At 36.9% G+C, this 17,634-nt stretch overlaps 1 protein-coding gene across 1 annotated transcript in view; it reads left to right on the plus strand.

The window, feature by feature from the left end:
- Window positions 1–9,389, plus strand: part of Ptpn4 (protein tyrosine phosphatase, non-receptor type 4 (megakaryocyte)) — a 139,556-nt gene extending 130,167 nt beyond the window's left edge. The window contains exon 26 of the mRNA XM_013020668.1: window positions 7,628–9,389. Within this exon, the coding sequence (XP_012876122.1) occupies window positions 7,628–7,714 (87 nt within the window). The 3' untranslated portion in view covers window positions 7,715–9,389. The remainder of the gene's footprint in view (window positions 1–7,627) is intronic.
- Window positions 9,390–17,634: the final 8,245 nt, after the last annotated feature.

The following is a 17,634-nucleotide window of genomic DNA, read 5'->3' on the forward strand; positions in this document are numbered from 1 at the left end:
TGTCCCTCAGCTCTTCAGCTCAAGGCCAATGCTCTACCACTTCAGCTACAGCGCCACTTCTGGTTTTCTGGTTGTTTATTGGAGATAGGAGTCTCACGGTCTCTCCTGCCCTGGCTGGCTTTGAACAGTGATCCTCAGATCTCAGCCTCCTGAGTAGCTAGGATTACAGGCGTGAGCCACCAGCACCTGGCCCCCTTGTGTTTTTCTATAGTAGTTTTAGTTTCCCGGCACTGTTTGTTGAAGAGGATGTCTTTTCTCCACTTTATGTTTTTTACTCCTCTGTCAAAAATCGCATTGCTATAGATGTGTGGATTTATTTCTGGGTCTTCCATTTTTCTCTTTGTTTCAGATGTATTAAGGATTGAACTCAGACCTCTAGCTTGGTATTCAGGGACTCCGCTACTTGAGCTATGGCCTCTAGCACTCTGAGTCTTCTATTTCATTGGTTTATATGGGTGTTTTTTTGTCTGTGCCATGCTGTTTTTGTTAATATGGCTTTGAAGTATGATTTGAAGTATTATGATAACTAGTATAGCCCTTTTTGCTCGATTGCTTTTGCTATTTCAGAATCTTTTACTACTCCATATGAATTACAGCATTGATTTTTATTTCTGTGAAGAATGATATCAAGATGGAATTGCACTAAATATATAGAATGCTTTTGGTAATATAGCCCTTTCTACAATATTCTTTCTGCTAATCCATAACAAGGAAATCTTTTCATTTTCTAGGTTTTTTGGTGTCTTTCTTTCTTTCTTTCTTTCTTTTTTGTCAGTTAAGGGGATTGAACTCCGGGCATGGGCACTGTCCCTGAGTTCTTCATTTCAAGGCTAGCACTCTACCATTTGAGCCACAGTGCCACTTCCGGTTTTCTGAGTGGTTTATTGGAGATAAGAGTCTCACGGACTTTCCTGTCCAGCTGGCTTTGAAAGGCTATCCTCAGATCTCAGCCTCCTGAGTAGCTAGGATTACAGGCATGAGGCCACCAGTGCCTGGCTTGTTTCTAAATTTTGTTTGTCTTAGAAATCTTTTCCCTTCTTAGTTAGGCTTATTCTCTGTTTCATTTGTTGTTATTGTTGGTGCTAATGTTGCCATTTGAGACCATTGTGATTTCTTTTTCAGTTTGTTGATTGTTGGTATATAAAAAAGCTACTGACTTTTTTTAATTTTTAATTTTTGATTTTATATATTAGAATTTGCTGAAAAGTCTATCAGATCCAGGAGGTTTCTGATGAAATCTTTTTTAGCCGTAGGATTGCATATAATCTCCAAATAGGGAGATTCCTGTGTGTACCTTTTATTTCTCTTGCTTCATTGAATTCCTCTGGCAGGAATTTAAGCACTAGATTGAATAAGATGGAAGGAGTAGACACTTGTCTCACTGGTAACTGTAGAGGAAAAAAGAAAGAAAGAAATTGCAACAGATATTCTGTGGCCTACAATTTCTAAAATACTATCTGGCCTTTTACAGAAAGTTTTGCCAACATGAAAGTGACATAGTATGCTCAATCTTGAATGCTTAAACAAAGACAGACTTGCCTTTCATTACTTAGTCACTAGGTGGAATGCTGACAATGATAGTATCCCAGGAATGGAGAATCCTGAGAGGACTGCTTTCAGTGAAACAGCTGATGTACAGCTTCTTTAAACACCTAACAGTAGTCCTAGAATTTAAGTTACTTATTAGATTCTTCACTGACTATTTGCTTTGCTTTATACTTACCAAGCAAGTCAAGCAAGTCTTGGTTTGTAGTCCCAGGCTGTTCTTGAACTCACAGTCCTCCTGCCTCAGCCTCCCAAATGCTAAGATCACAGAGGTATACACCTACACCCAGCTTACACTGACTCATAATTATGTTTGAGGAATCAGAAGAGGAATTACGGATTTTAGAACTAATGTTAAGGTTAAGGTCTTTTCCCCCCATAGGGCTTGAACTCAGAGCCTGGGCATTGTCCCTGACCTTTTTCACTCAAGGCTGTTGCTCTGCTACTTTGAGCCACAGTGCCACTTCTGGTTTTGTGGTGGCTATTTGGAGATTAGAGTCTCATGTACTTTCCTGCCTGGGCTGGCTTCTAAATGTGATCCTCAGATCTCAGCCTCCTGAGTAGCTAGGATTATAGACATGAGCCACAGACACCCAGCAAGATAATAAATTTTAGTATTTATAATTGAAATCATTAAAAATACTAGCATTTTTGTTGTCACAAGATTATTTGAAGCTGGGCTGGGAAGTTGGCTCAGTGGTAGAGCGCTTGCCTTGCATGCCTGAGGCCCAGGGTTCAATTCCTCAGCACCACATAAGCAAAAAGAAAAAAGCCAGAAGTGGCGCTGTGGCTCAAGTGGTAGAGCACTAGCCTTGAGCTGAAGAGCTGAGGGACAGCGCTCAGGCCCAGAGTTCAGGCCCCACGACCGGACCCAAAAAAATAAATAAATAAAATAAAATAAGATTATTTGAAGCTTGTCGTTTATTTTAGCTTTTAGTTATAGAAATTCTCAAACTTAGACAAAAATTTGCAGTATAATAATGAACACTTCGGGCAAGGAATGTGGCTTACTGGTAGAGTAGAGTGCTTGGTTAGCATGCATGAAGAATCCCTGGGTTTACTTGCTCAGTACTACATAAACAGAAAAAGCTGGAAGTGGTGCTGTGGCTCAGATGGCAGAGTGCTAGTCTGAGACAAAGAAGCTTGGGGACAGTGTCTAGGCCCTGAGTTTAAGTCCCAAGACCAGCAAAAAATTTTAAAAATATAGAAAAATAGTAATAATTTCTCAGACCTAGTATTTGCCATCTTGTTTTCATCAGTTACTTGCTTTCCTCACATTTAAAGCAAATCTTAGACTTTGTATTACTTTGGATTATCTTGCTGTATATCCCTGTGTATCTCTTGTATCTCTTTTCTTTTTAAACAAAAAGAAAGTTGTTTTGGGTGCTGGGATGGTAGCTCAGTGGTAGAGTGCTTGCCTTGCATGCATGAGGCCCTGGGTTCTATTCCTTAGCACCACATAAGCAAAATTTAAAAAAACCGGAAGTGGCGCTGTGGCTCAAGTGGTAGAGCACTAGCTAGCCTTGAGCTGAAGAGCTGAGGGACAGCACCCAGGCCCAGAGTTCAGGCCCCACAACCGGACCAAAGAAAGTTGTTTTGCCTTAGTGTGATCAATCATAATTCTTTAATATTACTAAATCATGTGAAGATTTCATAAACATTTTTATCCTGGAACAACATTATTAAATTATAATTCATATACCATAAAATTCACCCTTTTAAAGTACTCAATTATAAGTAAGTTATACTTAAACCTCCACAGGGGTTTGGTGATAATCACTGTAAGTTTAAAGCATTTTTGACATCCTGACAAAGAATCTATTAACAATTTTTATTTTCTCTTGCACCTCTTTAAATCTTCCTGATCCCCAATTTAGGCAACAGTTAATCTGCTTTTCCATACTATAATCTGGATTGGTACTTCATTCCTTTATTGCTGAATAACACTCATTGCAAAATGTGTCTCTATGCTGGGTGCTCTATGCCTATAATTCTAGCAACTCAGAAAGCTGAGATCTGAGGATCGGATCATGGTTCAAAGCCAGCCCAGGCAGAAAAATTCATGAGACTCTTATCTTTGATAAACACTGTACTCAGAAGAAGCCAGAAGTGGCTCTGTGGCTCAAATGGTAGAGCAGTAGCCTTGAGCAGAAAGAGGCTCAGGGACAGTGCCCAGGCCCTGAGTTCAAGCCATAGGACCAGAAAAAAAAATATATATATATATATATATATGGCTCTACCACATTTTTATTCATTCACCCACCTACAAATTAACATTTGAATTATTTCCATCCTTTGGCTAATTCATGAACTTTCATGTGTAAACATTTTTTAATTTTTTTTTAATATACCAGGTGTACAATTGCTGTTTCATATCATAATTCTCTTTAATCTTTCAGAAACAGAGCTCTGTTCATACTAGGTAAACATTCTACCACTGAACTGTACCTCTAGCCATCTAGCTTGTTGTATATTTCCACTAGTAATATATGAGGATTTCATTTTCTTAACATCATCAAAACTTCTGTAGGGGAAGGGTGGTTTTGCATCCTTCTGGATATGAATTAGTATCTCATTGTGACTTTGATTTGTATCTTCCCAATAATCAATTTATCAAGAACTTTTTGTGTGATAATTGGCTATTTCCATGTCCAAAAATTTTGCCTAGAATTTAATTGGGTAGTTCTTGTTTTATTGAGCTTGTACATTCTAAATACAAGATCCTTTTGAAATCTAACTTGAAAATATTTTCTTACATTCTGCCTTTTCAGTTTCTTGATCATATTTAATGAAGTCTGGTATATCTATTTTTTTTCTCTTCATGTTTTTGTTGCACTAGCTAAAGAATAATTTCCTAAGCTAGGCTCACAAAGATTTATTTATCTGACTTTTATCTAATTTTCTTACAGTTTTATCTCCCACATTTAGGGACTCTGATCTATTTTGAGTTAATTTCTAGATAGGGTTTGAGGTAGGATTCCAATTTCACTATTTTGTATATATACAAGTTTTCAAGTTTCTTTTCAAAATCCTTTTGGCCAAAGTGAAAAGATTTCTAGTAGAAATTTCTGTTTCATCAATCTATATGTCCTTACACTAGTACAATAATGCTCTAAAATTTAAAATCCATATGTATCTCCTTTTTTATACTTTGTTTATTGTAAATATACTGTACAGAGGGGTTACAGTTACATGAGCAAGGTAATGAGTACATTTCCTAACAAGCATTGTTGCCTCCTCCTTTGTTTCTCCCCTACCATCCCTGCCCTTCCACCTCCACAACTACACTCTCCCCCCCCCCCTTGCCTAAATTGTAAAGTTCGTTTTCAACATAGTGTTTTGTACATCTCATTGTTACAATGGTCAACATTATCCCTATTTAAGCATTTTGTTTTTCCCCTTCCCCTCCCCAAATTAGAGAAGTGTATATACAAGATGCAGGGCACCGACATCAAATATAGTGAAAACAGGGGTTATACCGTGGGGGAGGAACATACAAAGAAACAAAAAACCACATGGTACATTATAAATATGTTAGAAATAATAGCAAGAAAGAAAAAAACCACTGTGTCCCTATCTTGGGGTTCATTTCGCTTAACATCATCTTATCTGATCATATGTACATAGCTTTTGACCTTTTCTGCTTGTCCCAGACATACACTAGTTATTGCAAATGAGGGAAACCATGGGACCTATGTTTCTTTGGGCCTGACTTACTTTACTTAATATAATTTTTTCCAAGTCTTTCCATTTCCTAACAAATGGGGCACTGTCATTCTTTCTGATGGAGGCATAGAATTCGTGTGTGTGTCTGTGTGTGTCTGTGTGTGTGTGTGTGTGTGTGTCTGCGTGTGTGTGTGTGTGTGTCTGCGTGTGTGTGTGTGTGTGTCTGTGTGTCTGTGTGTCTGTGTGTCTTGATCCATTCATCTTTGAGGGGCATCTGGGTTGGTTCCAAATCTTAGCTATGGTAAATAATGCTTCAGTAAACATAGTTATGCTGGTAGCCTTATGCTGGTAGCGTTAGTATGGCTTTGTTTGTGATCATTTGGGTAAATGTCCAAAAGTGGGATTGCTGGGTCACAGGGGAGCTCTATGTGGAGTCTTGAGGAACCTCCATACTGCTTTCCAAAGTGGTTGAACAAGTTTACACTTCCACCAACAATGCAGTAAGGTTCCCTTCTGGCTACATCCCCTTCAGCATCTGTTGTTATTAAATTTCTTGATGATAGCCATTCTAACTGGGATGAGGTAAAATCTCAATGCTGTTTTGATTTGCATTTCTTTTGTGGCTAGAGAGGTTGAGCATTTTTTCATGTGTCTATTGGCCATTCTTATTTCCTCTTCAGAGAAGTCTTTTTTTTTTTTTGTCGGTTGAGGGCCGGGGAGCTGTACCTCAGCTCTTCAACTGTAGACTAGTGCTCTACCACCTGAGCCTCAGCCCCACTTATGGCTTTTTCTGCTTATGTGGTGCTGAGGAATCGAACCGAGTGCATCATGCATACAAGGCAAGCACTCTACCGCTGAGCCACCTTCTCAGCCCTGTCTCTTTAAGTCTTTAGCCCACTTATTTATCAGGCAGTTGTTTCTTTGAGGATATATTGTTGGGAGATTTAATTTTTTGAGTTTTCAGCTTGAATCTTCTTAAGAAGAATCTTCTTTTTTTTTTTATTTTTTTGTTAGCCCACGCTGGCTTTGAACTGTGATCCTCAGATCTCAGCCTCCTGAGTAGCTAGCATTACAGGTGTGAACCACCCATGCCCAGGCCAACCTTGAAAAAAAAATTGGGGGGGAAGGCTTGCTAATGGGGCTTGAACTCAGGGCCTTGGCACTGTCCCTGAGCTTTTTTGCTCAAGGATAGTGCTCTAGCACTTTGAGTCACAGCACCATTTGACCTTAAAATAAGAATCTTCTTTTTTAAAGATTTTTTAAAAATTATCCTGAGTTCCTTGCATTTTCATAAAAATTTTAGGGTTAGTTTGTTCTTTCTGGGAAAAAAAACACAGTTTAGCTACAGATTAATTATACTACCTTTATAAACCACAGACATGGAATTATCCTCATTTTATTTAGGCCTTTAATTTATTTCAGTGATGTTTGCAGCCTGCAAGTCTTATACTTCTTTTGTTCAATGTATTTCCCCCTTTTAGCTACTGTGAATGAATTCTTCCATGACCATACTATATTTTATACATATATGGAATTGCTGGATCATAACATTCAAATTGCAATTTGTTTTGCAATCTGGTTAAAATCTAGGTGCAAGTATAGGTTGCACATTTCCTAGTCATTTTGTTTATTTCTCAGAGATCTCTTAATTGTCTTTTTTCTTGAACTTTCTTTGATGAGCTAAATTATTTGTGTTCTATCATTTCTCTGTAGCAAGGGTCTCACTAACTTTTTTGCTCAGGCAGAATGTCCATATGAATGCCATAGTTTACTCACTTTATTGATGGTAATTTGGACTGATACACTTGTGTGCATACATGTGTGTAGATACACATGTACGCACGCATGCAGGTGCATGCCAATACTGGGCTTGATCTCAGGGCTAGTGTTGTACCACTTGATCTCAGGCTAGTGTTGTACCACTTGAGCCACAGCTACACTTCCATCTCTTGGCTGGTTAATTGGAGTCTTACAGACTTTTCCTTCCCAAACTGACTTCAAACCATGGTCCACAGATCATAGTCTCCTGAGTAACTAGGCATTAGTCACCAGCACCTGTCTTATCTCCACTTTTTTTGGTATTATAAATAATCAAAATTAGAGATGTATTCTCAGTTTATTTTTCTAGTTTACCTTTTGAATAGATTCCTACAAGAGGAATTTTCTAGGTAAATTAATATAATTTGATTAAATATTCTCAATTCTTTCTTAGAGAGTATGTGATATTTTAACACTTCTAGCAACAGTGTAGAGTGTTTTATCAACAGTATTTTTTACCAACAAAATATGAACACATTTTCTGTCTGTTTAAAAATGGTGCCTATGTGCTGTTTTACTTTGTGTATTTTTAAAAGCAAACCAATGAGAAACTTGTCATTTTTGTTGTTTTCTGATCATGTCTATTTTTATTTTTCAGAGTCAATATAGATTTGTATGTGAAGCTATTCTGAAAGTTTATGAAGAAGGCTTTGTTAAACCCTTAACAACAACATCAAATAAATAAGAAAACAAAAGGTCTGGGATGTGTGTTGGAAAACTGCTTTTCATTATAATCACAGTGCCATAAGACTGTTCACAGGAAATGGCATCTCACAAAAAGTGAAGAACTCAAAAATACTTTGAAAGCCTTCAGCACTATTGCACTTTATGTTTAGAAAAAATGTCACTCTTTGGAGATCTACAACTCATATATTGGAAGACTATTTCATGCTTTGCTCCGAACAAATAATGAATAACTGAGTATGTTCGGGGTAATTTTTGAAATTTTGTGGTGGTGCCATGCAGTCCCTTTTGGTAGAATTGCCACAAACAAGGCTCAGAATTCTCATCATCTCTGTTGTACCTGAATCCTGAAAGCAAGAAGAAACAAATATCAGGAGTCAGCTCTGGCCTTTGCCAGTCGTTCATTTACTTACTAAACTGGTTACCAGATTTTATTTTTAAGATTTTAGCAATACCATTCTCAATATTAGCCAATACACTGCCTATGGATGCAGCACATCTATCCCTACACACCCCTGTAAAGACCTGCTGTTCAGAAGAAAAGTGGAATTTACTTTTCCAGGAAATGCTGCATATTGTCCATTTACCAGCATCTTATAGAAAATAGAAAGATGAATCTACAAATTTTCTTGGATTTAGTAATGTAACTTATATTTATCATAAAGTTGGCTTATTCCAAATCATGTGATTTCACATACTTGATGTAAAGGAATGCATGCATTGTGTCTTAACCCCTTAAGTGCCTTGAGACATCTTTGTATGTCTAATGAAAAGGCACTCATTTGACCCCACTAGGAGGTATGTATGTATATTGTACATTCTTACATTTTTATGCATTTCAAATAAGTTCACATTTTCAAAAACAGCTTCTTGTATTGAGAGTTATACAGTCAAAAAATGGCAAGGAAATCCTGTCTTAGTACTTGTATTTTGTCATAAGCCAAGAAAAAGTTTGTATTCTCTTGAGTGCACGCTCTGCTGCTATGGAATTGTTCAAATCTGTACATTCCTTTACTGAAGGACGGGTTACAGTTCAGCAGCTTAACTTTAAAAACATGCTTTATTCACAATTTTGTACTGCTTTGTCCCTAACATTAGAAGTGATGTTTAATATGCACATTAGAGATAAACCTATTGATACAGTAAGTTAAAGTAAGAGCAGTTAATGGGTTGTAGTTTATTCCTATCTGTAAGGCATTACCTTTGGCACTTATTTCAGTAATAGCAAGCTTTCTCCCCTTAGGTGTTTTGGTTGGGATTCTTGAAAATAAATACTATTGACTTATTTTTACATGTAACTCTCAATAGTAAAATGAGAGTGTTGTCATTTTTGTGTATAATTAAATTCCCCAGTTTATGCTTATTAAGTTATAAGCATGGGAATAAGGAGGTTTCTGATTGTCCAGCCTGACTGAAGCTCTGACTCCCATCAAGAACATGTAATTTTCCTCTTCAGGATTTTTGCTTGTAAGGCTACAGAAAGAGAACCTTAAATATTACCCAGATTAATATAAGTGAAATTTGCTCACCTGCTCAAATGTTTTTACAGAATTATTTTACATGGATATAATTAAGATAGATTTGCTTGTTAGTATCTTAGTATTTCTGTATAGCTTTGATAAAGTTTAGAACCAATGGTAAATACTTTGGGATGTCAGGAACAATATATATTTAAAAATCACATATTCAAAATGTTTGATAGGAAGTGGCGCTGTGGCTCAAGCGGTAGAGCGCTAGCCTTGAGCTGAAGAGCTGAGGGACAGTGCCCAGGCCCAGAGTTCAAACCTCATGACCGACAAAAAAAAAAATAGAAAAAAAAATGTTTGATAATAAATTTCAGAAAGTTAAGCTCCTCAACATTAATAGCCAAGATACCAACTAAATTATTATTGTTTTTTCTTTTCTTAAAAGAGAAAAAGAATTCTGTAAGTTAATTACAGTCTTATTTGAACATTCCGTGCTCTATCAATAAACAAGTATAATTTAAGCTGCTATACTATATCATAACAAATTGAAAAGGAAAATCATGTTGGGGTCCACATAGTAAGTAACTATTTTGGCAGTTGCTTTAGCTCGAATTGAAAAATAAAGTCCTAACCTTATGGACAGAATATGACAACTGTAAACAAAAAGAAAATCATACACAGAGAAATGTCATGGTTCACTTGTTCACTGATTGTAGATTTGTTTGCACTTCTGGGGTTAACTCAACTGTTTGCAACCATCACTGCTGCCATTCTAAATCATTGTCTTTAAATGTATTGGAAGTATAGAATTGTATTTAAATTCATCATAAAATTTTCTTCTAAGAGCTACCCTCTATCAGTATTTTTGTGTGCAAAAAGGATCCTTTTCTAAAAATATGTTTACTAGGATCTGAAATTTAAAATATTCTTCACAGTTTCTTAATATACTGATTAAGCTTCCCTATTGATCTATCATGTAAGACTCTCCATTGCACATAAGAATTTATAAACTTGTTTATCCTCAATCTACATGGATTTCTAAACATCAGAGTAGCTTTCGTATACCAAGTAGTTTAGACTCCATCCTTATCAATGCAATACTGTGATGAAAAACCAAATTTCTTGTATCTTAAGCTATTCTGTTTGTTCCTCCATCCACCCCTAAATTCATACTCCTAAGAAGTGTTCATGAAAAACTTCCCTCTCTGATTTAGGATGATTTTCCTTGTTTATTTTAAATGTTTAATTGTGCATCTCATTTGTGAATAAGGGGAGAAAAGGAATATTTTGGAGTGGACTTTACATTCACAAGAGAAACTGGCTGTAACTCTTAAACCAGAGCAGCCATTCAAAATGAAAGTAAACAACCGAAGAACAATGTCTTGTGTGGCCAGTGAGGACAATTAAGAAGGATGGCTGATCATTTTGATTTATTTTGTTGAGACAAACATCAGATCATAAAGTTATGATAAGCCATAAGGACAGTTTCTTGGAAGTTTCAGGTATAATAGATACTTTAATGCATTTATTTTTATGTATATTTCATAAAGGCTACAGCCCAACAAACAAAGAGAATGGTGTATTTTAACTACTAGTATTGTTTGTCATCTGTTGGAAGGTTTGTTTGAGTGGGGGGTTGTTGGTTTATAGTTTTTGTTTTTTTGTTGTTATTGTTGGTCGTGGGGCTTGAACTCAGTACCTGGATGCTATCCCTGAGCTCTTTTTGCTCATGGCTAGTGCTCCACCACTTTGAGCTACAGTACCACTTCCAGTTTTCTGGAGGTTAATTGGAGAGAAGAGTCTCACTGACTTTCCTGCTGAGGCTGGCCTTGAACCATAATCCTCACATCTCAGCCTCCTGCGTAGTTCAGATTACAGGCATGAGCCGCTAGCACCCAGCAGTTGCAACGTTTAATCTGATCTAGTTAAGTATTACAGTAAAAATATCCTGTCTCATTATAAGTACTGCACATTGAAAGCTGAGAGGAAGTTGAAAGATTTTATCTAACCTCTACTTCCCTTATTATATGCAAAGAAGCAGAGGCCTAGCAAGGGTAATTTATTTAGCAAAATCTGATCTTCTAAATTTTCTAATTCCTAATATAATGTTCCTCTGTATTATACTAGAACTGCATTAAATTGTAACCTATATGAATATCATACATTCATGTCTACTTCATGGCTATTTCAACCAGGAAAACATTCAGACAGTATTTTCACTTCATTATAATGACAACTTTAGGAGACATTATTTGATTTAGAAAATAACTGGTTTTCAAAACACCTAATTAGGTCTCTGACTCTGTTTGCTAGTCATGCTTCCCTGACAGCGTAGCTTTTATGAAATGTTTAGGCTGCAACACATGCAGTGTGAAAACATTCTGGGCTACAAGTAGAAGACTATTTTTAAAGCACTTAAGACATAGAACTAAGATTTAGGGCATATATCCACTGATAGTGAAATAATTTATGTTTGTAATGCAAATACATATTTGAATTAAAGCATTACTTGTTTTATTATCTTATCAGGAAGGGAGAAAGAATCACGAATTTATAACTGTGCTATTTAATATCTGTCCTTTGAATATTTTAAATATTCTGATGGTAAGGTTGCCAAAGTAGTTTTGAACTGATAAAAGAAAAATTTATACCACAATAATGTGGGATATGTTTACAGGCGCTTTTTATTTGATAACTGTTACTCTGTAGTTCAGGTAAATTTGCATTTAAAGCATGTATAGTAAATACATCAGTAATTCATTTATGGCAAATATTTGTTGGAATAAACATCTACTGATATGACAAAGACATAGATAAAAGCATACTATGGTCTGCTTGTATGCAGGCTACTCTACCAACAAAGCAAGTACTTTCTACTCATATTGCTTACTTGCCACATGCACTGCAGCCATCCACTCCCAGATTCTAGAACCATTTGTTGTGGTGCTTCCAAGTAGCATATCTATGTTATTACAACAGTGAATTGGGTTTTCCAAATACTAGAATTATTATTATTTTTTTTTGGTCAGGTTGTGGGGCTTGAACTCTGGGCCTGGGCGCTGTCCCTCAGCTCTTCAGCTCAAGGCTAGCGTTCTATCACTTGAGCCACAGCGCCACTTCCGGCTTTTTTCTTTTTGCTGAGGTGGTGCTGAGGAATCGAACCCAGGGCCTCATGAATGCAAGGCAAGCGTTCTACCACTGAGCCACCTTCCTAGCCCTAAATACTAGAATTATTGAACTGCTAACAAAGATTTATTGGGTGTCAGTATGATCACAAGTTGTAGTAGCTATTTTATAAAGTTCTTAGGAAATTAGATAGCTAAAAAAGAAAATTACATAATCCTCAAACATTTTTGATGGCTAGATGATTGAATAGATTATTTTACCAATTCTAACAACCCAAGGAGTGGTGCTGGGGCCCAAGTGGTAGAGCGCTCGCCTTGAGCTGAAGCGCCGAGGGACAGCGCCCAGGCCCAGAGTTCAGTCCCCACTACCAACCAAAAATAAATATATAAAAAAAAAAATTAAAATTAGCCAGGTGCTGGTAGCTCGCACTGTAATCGTAGCTACTCAGGAGGCTGAGATCTGAGGATCGAGGTTCAAAGCCAGCCTGGGCAGGAGAGACCATGAGACTCCGATCTCCAATAAACCACCAGAAAACCGGAAGTGGCACTGTGGCTCAAGTGGTAGAATGCTCGCCTTGAGCTGAAGAGCTGAGGGACAGCACCCAAGCCCAGAGTTCAAGCCCCACAACTGACAAAAAACAAAAAAAAAACCCAAGAATCAAATCCCAGAATTACATAGTTTTTGTTCAACTTTCTTTGCCATGTCTACTGTCACCAGCATAAATGTTATTATTTATAGATTTCATTTATTCTTAGTAGTGGTTATAATGTCTTTATTATCAAAAGAAATAGTAATCCCCATTTCTGCCAAAATATTAGACATTTTATTTTCATAGTCTTGGTGAAATTGTTTGGATAGACACCAAAAAGTTACTTGCCTAGCATATAAGAATTTGCTGCTATTTATTTTTATGTTTTTCTTCTACTGTTGATTTCTGAAGCTTTGAATAATTATTTTTATTTTAGTCATCCAAGCTAAATGGGCAGCCAGAAGTAGTTAGTGGCTGCTGGGAAACATCCATCAGCATTTGTTAAAGGTGGTTCAGAACATAATAATTAAATTTTCCAGTTCAAGAATGAAAGTGAAAGCCTTGTAAGCTCATTTAAAAAAAAATTGTAACTAAACACTATAGAGGTTTCTTATCATTGTGGAGATGCTATATAGACAATATTTTTCTATGGACTAAAAGGTTGAAACGTAATTTCTTTAATTGCTTAAAAGGGGATGAAAGGATATTTGTATGTCTTTCTTGCTGTAAAGAAAATGAATGTAACTTTCAAATGTAAATAGAATTGTGACTTGATTCTAAGGATAGTTGTTTGTTTAAAAAAAACTTTAAAAAGTCTGAAAAGGCGTGGAAAGAAGAGAAGGGGAAAGCGTATTACATGTCGCTCAACAAAATGCAATTTTAGAAGAAAAGTACTCTTCCTTATAAACAAGAGTAGTCATTGAAGCATGTTTCATATGCAGTGTATATTCTTTTTTTGTGTTGCTTTGTTTTGGTTCTAGAATAGAAACTTTCCAGAAAATTTGCACATATTGTTTTTAAGTGTGAAATATTTGAATTGTAAGCTTGTGGGATGTCGTGGAATGTTGTATATGAGGATAAATGTGCTGCTACATGTTTCTGCCGTGGAGGAAAGTTCCCAAGCTTTATCACTGTGGCAGCGCCAGTGAAGACATCCTTGTGAGAATGTGATTTTGGTGAAGCCAGAAAACTGTGCCTAACATTCACTGCAGTCATTATGTGCAGAGGTCCCAGACCTAATAAATGGTTTTGCCTTTTTATTGTCAGTGTCTTGGTCAGACAAAACCACTGGACCCAACTTTGACTTGTAGTAGTGGTGTCATATATCATATGCCTAACAAACAAACCCTCTTCATTTAAACATCTTCTGTAGGCATGATTGCTTTGTCCAACTCCTTTAAGAAGGTACTATTTGCCATCATTCATGAAACGACACAATTTAATTAAACTCTGTGAAGTAAATATTTAGAACAAGGAAATGATGGTCTGTTAAAGGACTAATGTCAGACACCTTTAATCCCCAGAATCAACAAAATTTAATAATATTCTTTGTGATAACTTTAGACTTTTAATTAAATACCACCTTGCTAAATAAATTATTGGCACAAAACCATCAAGGATGTAATACTGTTCAACCCCTCAACTCAAGAGGTTGTTGATCTGTGGTTCCCTGCATCCACTGTGGTCACAGTTGGGTATGTTTTACCTCTCATTTAAAAGAAGCCCTTTGGTTTTTACTCTTGAATTGTACTATCCAAATTATTTGCCTCCCTAGGCACACAAATTTCAACTCTTCTGATTCTCTGGCTCTTTCCCCATCCTTCTGCAAGTTGCTAAGATTATTTCATTTTTTATTATGTGTAGTAGATCAAAATTCAGTGCTAAAATTGATGTATTGCATTTCAAAATAGCACTTTATTTCATGCTTACTACTGACTTAATTTATACATTTAAAATACAGCCTATCCTAGTTTTGTAAATACAGATAAAAATTTAATTGACTAGTATTAGAGCTCATTAGCTTGGATCCAAGTTTAAATGCTTTACAATGATCTCTTAATAGCTATTTGATATTTAAGAAGTAACTTGTGTGGTTGTAGCTTTGCTGATTTCTGTAATTTATATAATACAGTAAAGGCTACCCAGCTAATCATGTTGTTGGACTCTGAGTTCTCTCAGCTTCAACTAAGCCTAGTTTTCTAGAGTTATTTCTGCTTTGCATTTTGTGTACATTACATAAATACTTGGAAATCTGTTTTCAGTGTAGTACCTACCTGCTACCTAGGGGTTAAGTATATACTGTACCACAACTAAAAATGAGAAAAGTTCTGATAGCGTGTATATATGTGTGTGTGTATATATATATATATACATATACATATATATACGTATATACATGTATGTATATATGTGTATGTATGTATATATGACAGAGCAGGATTTAGGATGCTAAAACAGTTTACATTAAACTGTTTCATCTTCTACCAGTAGAATATATCTGCTTAAAAGAAAACTATCCAACCCAGTGTTCTCCAGCATCAGGACATTGCAGTTATAGTCTATGTTGTAATCTTTTCAAATAAGAAAAGCTAGTCCTTATTTTCTACAGTGTAGGTTTAATTCTAGGACTGATAGTTTACTATATACTCATCAATAATATTTTTGAACAATAGTTTTGAAAATAATTTCTATGTAGAGGGTATTTTAATTTGGGATTTTTTGTAACAGGTGCTATATGTAAATAAGAAGGGAGACAATTGCTTCAAGGATCTAGTTTATTCCTGATTAAAATATTATTTTTCATTTCTGTTGCCATTTTGTTTATACTGAAATAGTAGCAAGGTGAAATTAGTCCCTTAATTTTGTAGACTATCTTTTTTCCTATGCTTATAAAACTATGTCCATGTGCTTTGCTCTCATAATTAAGAGGCAAAGAAGCTAAGAGTTAATGTAAGCTTGAATTTGGTCAACACTGGATGGTTTGAAATTATCACTATGTGTCATCACTGCTTACTGTGTGGTTTGAAAGGCCTTGTGTTTTTTGTCCTAATTTGTGAAAATTTAGAATTCCTGCCATTTGTGGTTTAAAATAAAAAAACTGCAAATAACCAACTGCAAACAGGATTAAAATGCATTGAAACTTGTAGTCATAAGAGTAATTTATGTGAAATGCTGTCACATGTACTTTATCAGCCATATTTCATTTTGAGAAGTAGTTGTTCAGATACAAATGTGAAAAAAAAAGACTGTAGCTGTGACTCAGTGTTAAATTGCAAAATAAAGATGTGCTTTAGTAATCTAAAGAATATTTGTTGTCAAGATTATTTTATGGAAGTTTTTTTTCTTGTTGGGCTTTGGTAACAATGTTTGTTATTAATGTGTTATTCCACAGGGATTGGGTGGGATGCTGAGCTTGAAACTTATTTCTAGAGTACTGAATCACATAGTGACTATATTTGTGAGAAAAGACAAGGAATTTAAAGGGCTTTAGAAAATTGAAGAGAGGGCTGGGAAGGTGGCTCAGTGGGAGAGCGCTTGCCTTGCCTGAGGCCCTGGGTTCGACTCCTCAGCACCACATAAGCAAAAAGAAAAAAGCTAGAAGTGGCGCTGTGGTTCAAATGGTAGAGTGCTAGCCTTGAGCTGAAGAGCTGAGGGACAGCGCCCAGGCCCAGAGTTCAGGCCCACGACTGGACCCAAAAAAAAAAGAAAATTGAAGAGAGTCCCCTTTGTGTGGTCATTACTGACTAGCCCCTCTTCCAGTACCAACCCCAATTCAAGGAGTCCTGATACACATCTTCTCACTCAGAAGACCTCTCTCATCAGCCTGCATCTCGTCTTCCCCAGGTGCAGTCAGACATACTGTTTTGCCTCCAAAAGAGAAGAATTGGAGAATAGACAACTAAACCAGATAAGGAGCAAAAATGAATGATTATGCCATGCCTATGTGGTTAAGCACATACATTTTTCAGTCTGAAAAAAACAGCAGGGCGTCGGTGGCTCACACCTGTAATATAGCTACTCGGGAGGCTGAGATCTGAGGATCGCAGTTCACAGCCAGCCCAGGCAGGAAAGTCTGAGACTCTTACCTCCAATAAAAACCACTAGAAAACCGGAACTGGCACTGTGGCTCAAGTGGTAGAGCGCTCGCCTTGAGCTGAAGAGCACAGGGACAGTGCCCAGGCCCAGAGTTCAAGCCCCACGACCAACAAAAGAAAAGGAAAAAATAAATCAAAGCCGGGCGCTGGTGGCTCACACCTGTAATCCTAGCTACTCAGGAGGCTGAGATCTGAGGATCACCTTTCAAAGCCAGTCCCAGCAAGAAACTCCAAGAGACTCCTCTCCAATAAACCACTCAATAAACCCAAAGTGGCGTTGTGGCTCAAGTGGTAAGCGCACTAGCCTTGAGCTGAAGAGCTGAGGGACAGCGCCCAGGCCCAGAGTTCAAGCCCCATGACCGACAAAAAACAGAAAAAAAATCAAAGATGATTTGTGACATTCTCTTCCCCATTACCATGCCTGAGGAAAAGCTCTCTCAAACCAGATGTGATAGCATACACCTGTAGTCCCCAGCACCCAGATTCTTCTGAGACAGAATGAGCTGAGTTTACAGTCACCCTGAGCTACATGAGACTATCTTGAAAACAAAAAGACCCCTCAACCTGGCACTGGTGTGTTATGCCTCTAATCCTAGCTACTCAGAAGGCTGAGATCTGAGGATTGTGGTTCAAAGGCAGCCCAAGCAGAAAAGTCCAGGAGACTTATCTCAATTAGCCACTAAAAAAGTGGGGGGAAAGGAAAAAA

The sequence above is a fragment of the Dipodomys ordii genome, unplaced genomic scaffold (genome assembly GCF_000151885.1).
Source record: "Dipodomys ordii isolate 6190 unplaced genomic scaffold, Dord_2.0 Scaffold52, whole genome shotgun sequence".
NCBI lineage: Eukaryota > Metazoa > Chordata > Mammalia > Rodentia > Heteromyidae > Dipodomys > Dipodomys ordii.